This window comes from Scleropages formosus, chromosome 13 (genome assembly GCF_900964775.1).
Source record: "Scleropages formosus chromosome 13, fSclFor1.1, whole genome shotgun sequence".
Lineage (NCBI taxonomy): Eukaryota > Metazoa > Chordata > Actinopteri > Osteoglossiformes > Osteoglossidae > Scleropages > Scleropages formosus.
In genome coordinates this window covers 28,305,975-28,311,848 of record NC_041818.1, presented here as the reverse complement: position 1 = coordinate 28,311,848, position 5,874 = coordinate 28,305,975, and the positions used below count along the sequence as shown (strand labels likewise).

Below are 5,874 nucleotides of genomic sequence, written 5' to 3'. Positions count from 1 at the left end.
GGGCCCAAGGGCCCAAGGGCCAAGGGGTCAAACCCCAGACAGCCCCTCAGCACAGCGGACCACCACCCCGGCACTTTGCTGAGACCAGAGAGGTGCCACACACACCCAGTTAGCAAGTTTACGCAGTCAGAAGACACAGGTAAATTACCACAAACACACAGACAGGGCACACAGGTGAAATACCACATGAAGACAACGCAGTGGTCTGTGTGAAGTGTCCGCCGTGGAGCATTCTGGGATGTGTTCGGTGGGTGTGTTTATTCCGTTCACGGTGATTCCCCCATTTATAGAGCAGGGTACAGGGTAACTTTTACGGTGTCAGTACCTTCGTGAAGGGCCCTGCAGTGGGAGTGCGGTGAAGAGCTCTAACCACTGCGCCACCTGCTGTTCCCTTTCTGCCACTTTGCTCAGCAGACGCTGTTTTTATACCGTCTCTTTACTGCACACCCCCTGCTGTGCTGCTCCCGTTGCTTTTCTGACCCTCCGAGGGGCGGGGGGACTGTCCTTTACCACGGTAGCAGTGGGGGAAATCCAAGAAACCCCGGGGGGGACAGCAATGACCGCCCCCTGCACCCTCCATTCTGTCCACAGTCAATATTTCACGTGTCCCAGCGGAAGGGGACAGAGGGTCACGACTTAGGGCTCCGTCCCCAGGATAGGAGTGGACTGGACCTGAGAACTGCTGCGTCCCCCCTGGGTCATACAGTCCCTTCCGGCTCTTTCTCTTCCTGTCCGCTGAGTCCAGGGTGTCCCCTGCCGCTCGTCCTATGTTCCTGCGATAAACGCTGGACGCGCCGTGATGGACGGATGGACGGACGGATGGACGGGCGGTTGTTTCTGCGCCCGGCAGTTTCCCGTCCAGCTGTTAGGGACTCCCGATGTGTGCAGAAGTGTGTGCGCTTGCAGGGGGCGGAGCAGGAAGCTCGAGACCGCGCCCCCACCTTGAAGTCAGCCAGAATGTCCATTTATGTACCGAACGTGACCCGCTGTCTGTGGGGACCCATGTGGAGGTCAGGGCTCGGGGGTCAGGGCCCCGCGCTCGCGACTCGTCCTCCGTGGTGCTCCGCGCAGCTCCATGCGCTCGGGCCGGTTTGATGTTTTTGTTGCTGTTTGACTCCAGAGGCTGCCTCTCTCTGGGGGGTCAGGGGTCTCCCACCCCAGCGGTGCCCCGTGACCCCGCACCCCCCCCACCAGTGCCGCCTTACAGCCCCAGGGCCTCAGTGTGGGGGGTAAACACACAAAATTAATCTGCGCATTTGGGCAGGAATAGGATTTCAGAGCGCTCGCGCGGCTCAGATTTATGGGACGGGTTCTAAAGATAAAAGAAAGAAAAGGAGAAAATGGGGCGTCGGATTTGTGCGTTAAAAATATAAAACATATTTTCTGACTCATTTAACATTTAGGGAAACTTGCTGAGACGCAAAAAAGATATATGATCCTTGAAACTGTTATATGTTTTGGAATTTTCGCGAATGCGGGTTTGAGGAGTGATCCGTAACGTGTAATATCGTACTTTACTGTGGAAGATGTATGAAGGTTAATAAGGACTGCGCTGTGAAAGATGTATGCTATAAATTGTGCAAAATCACTGTGAGCGTGTTGTCAGGTCACATCCCGAACGGAACACGTCCGTCATCCTGTGCGTTACCCGCGCCCCAACAGACTAATTAAACATTGTTTAAAATGTCTATTATAGAAATAGATTTGAAAAGCGATAACTATAATAAGTTTTCAGCTGTTTCTTCCGTTTTTTTCAACGTTTTGTTTTTGTTCACTGGATTATGACAAAGCCGCATTAAGGACGCCCGATTGGGTCGCGCGCCGCCGTTAATTGGTTCGCAGGTGCGAAGCCGCTTGTGACTCCGGCGTCGCTTCGCCGCTTCTGGTCGCGTGCAGACGAACAAAGGGGCAGATTCATAAAGCGCGCGCATGCACATGCACACATGCGCGCGCGTTGAGAAACAGGTGGCGCGCCGCGGACAGTCAGTGTCTCCCCGCCGCGGAAATATTACAGGACTTAACTTATTATTGTGTCTCGAATTCGTCGTGATTTTCTCGTGGTCCTGCTCGTGCCTGCTCACTTTGGTCATTTTCTGCAAATGTGACTTCACACTTTGTGCAAGAGTATCACTATGTTGTCATTCATCCGACATCTGTGTGTGTGTGTAGGTGTGGGGGGCGGTGTTTATTTTGTGCGCAGTTCAGTTCATCCAAAGCATCAAAATCACCACAGCGCAACAGGTTTTTAAGATAAAAATTTCAGCTATAGGTTCTTCTTTTTCTCTCTTTCTTCCTTTCTTTCTTTCCTTCTGTCTGTCTGTCTTTCTGTACTTTTTTTGGTTGCTGTCCAGTGCCGCACGCGCTTTCCTGCACCCGGGGGGCTCACGCGCTCACTCCCTTTATCCCCGCGCGTCCCCGACACGTGCGGACATAAGAGAGCCGCTCGGACCTCACGCCGGAGGATTTAACCTGAACCCAGAATGACAAAGAAAGAACTGCGAATCAAAACCGATTTACAGCCAGAAACAGAGAGAGAAAAAAATCCGCGCGACTCTCTTCCTCGTGCAAGAAGAAAGTAGAAACGAATGTCATTAATTTAAAGAATAAAAATAAATGAATAAAAACACGAAACCTGCGTGACACTCATCAGCGATTTTATTAACGAGGGCTTTCAAAATGTTATTGCTGTTGTCTTTGTTGTTACGTGAGCCTGGCACTTACCGCGCACGAGGGAGGGTCTTTACCAGTGTGGTGTGTAAATACACGTCACGCGTGTTACTCTCTGTGAAAGTAACATGTTGTGAGTGAAATTTCACTTCCCAAGGACGGGTTTTTCTATGTTTTTCGGCCTGGGCTTCAGAACTGTTATAAATGTAAATATAAAATGCTGGAAATGCAACGTAAGTAATAATGAAAGCAGTTAAAGAAATTACACGAGATGTGGTTCACCGTGGTTCACTGTGGTTCACTGTGGTAACGGGACATGATGAGTAACATAACCTTGTTTGCGGTCAATATTAAAAAGAGACAGTTCTTCTGCACCTGTCCCTGTAGTGATGACTGCTGATGACTCAATAACGGTCACGTCAACGAGCGATGCTCATCTTCATTGTGTGGAGCAGATTCCCGGAGACAGAGCGGGCTCATTATTGTGCGCGCGCTGAACGCGCTCGGCAAACACACTTCACGCGCACACACCTCACACACTTGACAAAAAAAAGAAAAAAAACATAGCGCACTTTACACAGCGCGTGAAGGGTATGTACACATCATGTCACGCTGATGCGTGGACATGCAAGAAGAGGGAGAGCGCCGTGTTTGTTTTTTTGAAAAAGTTATAATTTTATTTGTACATCGAGTGTTTGCACCAGACAAACTGTGAGGTAAATACATAATAGAATAAATCTCTTTATATACAGTACAAAATACATTTTCATATGAAAGCAGTACGCTGAATAAATTAAAAAGCAGGGGCAGGCGTGGGTGCTGGAGAGCGCTCGCGCGAGGGGGTCCCCGGGGGGCCGCCCATCCGTCACGCGCGAGGCCCTTTCACGCGCTGTCACGGCCCCCACAGCCCATTTCCACGCTCCTTTCTCACCATTATCACCCGACAAATTGTAAAATTGACTTTTCACCCGGGACGCTGAAAGCAAATCTCTCCTTTCTTCGTCTCAATTTTAATTTTCTTTTAATAGACGTGGGGCGGGGCGGGGGTGGGGGGGGGGGGTCAACGTTTCTCTTCAACGTTTTTGTACTTGAATGAGCTGAAAAAGTGCAAAAAGTTTTGAGGAAAACTGAAGCGCATAAGGAGAGCAAAAAAATTCACAGCTCGGAAATGGTCTCACATTAGCAGGAAAATCACTGAAAACTCAATCGGTAATTATATATATATATATGATATATTTCTAAAAAAAAAATAATAAAAACAAAGAAATGAAAAGGTGTGGAGTGAGAAGAGCCCGTGGGGGGGGGGGGGGGGTAGTTTAAGGCAGACAGTGATCTTCTACAACAATCTACAGTCTCTCCCACCTACAGGACCATCATCGTCTTCATCATCATCATCATCATTATCATCATCGGCAGGGCAAAGGCCACGTGACAGTTTCTAGAAGATGCCGAAAGTGTGAAAAGAGTACAAGCTGTCACTGTGCACGAGCCCGTAGTCCTCCGAGCTCGCCGGGCTGCTCGGGTTCGAGCAGCAGTACGAGGGCGACGGGGACGCGGACGACGGGGACGACGAGGACGCGCCGGACATCCACGAGCACGCGTCGCTGCCGGGACTCGGCGCGTCCGCGAGGCGCGCGAGCCCCGGCAGCGCGAGCGGGGCGCTCTGGCGCTGGTCCGCGAGGCGGATGGTCTCGGACAGAGCCCAGATGTAGTTGTGGGCGAAGCGCAGGGTTTCGATCTTGGTGAGCTTCGTGTCGTCGGGGAAGGCGGGCAGGACGCTCCGCAGCGTGTCCAGCGCGTCATTCAGGTTGTGCATCCGGTTGCGCTCGCGGTCGTTCGCCTTCATGCGCCTGTTCTTCTTCACCACGTGCACGGCGGCCTCGCTCCTCGCGCGGCCCCGACGCCTCCTCTTCTGCTGCTGCTGCTGCTGCTGCTGCTGCTGCTCCTGCTCGGGCGAGGGGGGGTCTTGGCCGCCGCACGTGCTGCCGGCGCAGGTGGGCGAGCCGGGGCGCCCGAACACGGGGGGCGGGGAGCTTGCGAGCGCACTGCCGCGCGAGTCCTCGTCGTCCGTGTGCACGTAGGACAGGTCGCAGCTCGAGGAGTCCAGCTCCACGAAGAGGGTGTCCACCGCGGTGCACATGCTGTGTCGGAGCTGCGCGCGGGACAGAGGATCCGTTAGGGCTCTGCTCTGCGGCGGAGCGCGCGGGCACCCACCCGGGCCGGGTCCGAGGATGGATCGCGACGAGGGCAGGGACACTCACCTCGTAGCGGATCGCTGAGCTGAGCGCTGCGCGGTGGTCAGTGGTCACGCGATGCGGAGCGGAAGGCAAGGCAAGGCTGGCACGCGCCCGTCCTGAAGTCGCCGCCAGTCAGCTCGTGCGAGCCCGTGAGCCTGGCACACGACCGGCCTCACACCCCTTATATACCTGCTGGAGACAATGGTCATCTCCCCCCTCGCCTCCGCCGTGTCTTTTTTTTTTTCTTTTTCTTTTTATTATTATTTTCTGTGAAGGATGAGTGAGTGAATGGGGCGCATCAGGTCTGCCCCGTGCCGCGCGACCGCCTCATTAGCATAATGTATGCGCGCGGTTTGTCAGGAGCCAGGAGCGTGCCTGTAATCAGGGCCGACCAATGGGAGCGCGGCGCGGCGGCACGGCCACGCGCGCCGCCCTGTTGCCATCGCGGCGGAGGAGAACCAACCCCCCCCCCCCCCTCCCCCTCACCGCACCCCCCACTCCTTTCGCCTTAACTGGGACTTCAACAGAAGAATGAAAAGATGGAACCACGTGATCCAAACACTGAGCCCCCCCCCCAGGCAAGTGCACACTCCACTGAACAGGTCTGATTGAGAGCCAAAAGTGTCCAAGAGAGCATAATAATAATAATAATAATAAAAATGATAATGCTGAGCGTTTTCTCCACTTTTACACTGAAGGCACGTCCATTTTTTTCACTTTGAAAAGTTCCTCCACTAGATTTACATTTATTAATTTATCAGACACTTTTGTCCAAAGCAACTTCTAATGAACTCTGTGTAGTGTTATGAGCCCACACACCTTATTCACCGCGGTGACTTACACTGCTAGATACGCTACTTACTGGGTCACTCATCCATACATCAGTGGAACACACACACGCACACACACACACACACACACACACACACACTCTCTCTCTCTCTCTCTCTCTCTGTCACTCACACACTAC

The 5,874-nt window shown here is 53.0% G+C and overlaps 1 protein-coding gene across 1 annotated transcript; it reads right to left on the bottom strand.

Annotated features, from left to right (window-relative positions):
- Positions 1–4,030: 4,030 nt before the first annotated feature.
- neurog1 (neurogenin 1) lies at positions 4,031–4,807 on the bottom strand. Its single transcript, XM_029257682.1, has one exon. It carries the CDS (start codon positions 4,805–4,807, stop codon positions 4,106–4,108), a length of 702 nt encoding a protein of 233 aa, XP_029113515.1. The 3' UTR covers positions 4,031–4,105.
- Positions 4,808–5,874: the final 1,067 nt, after the last annotated feature.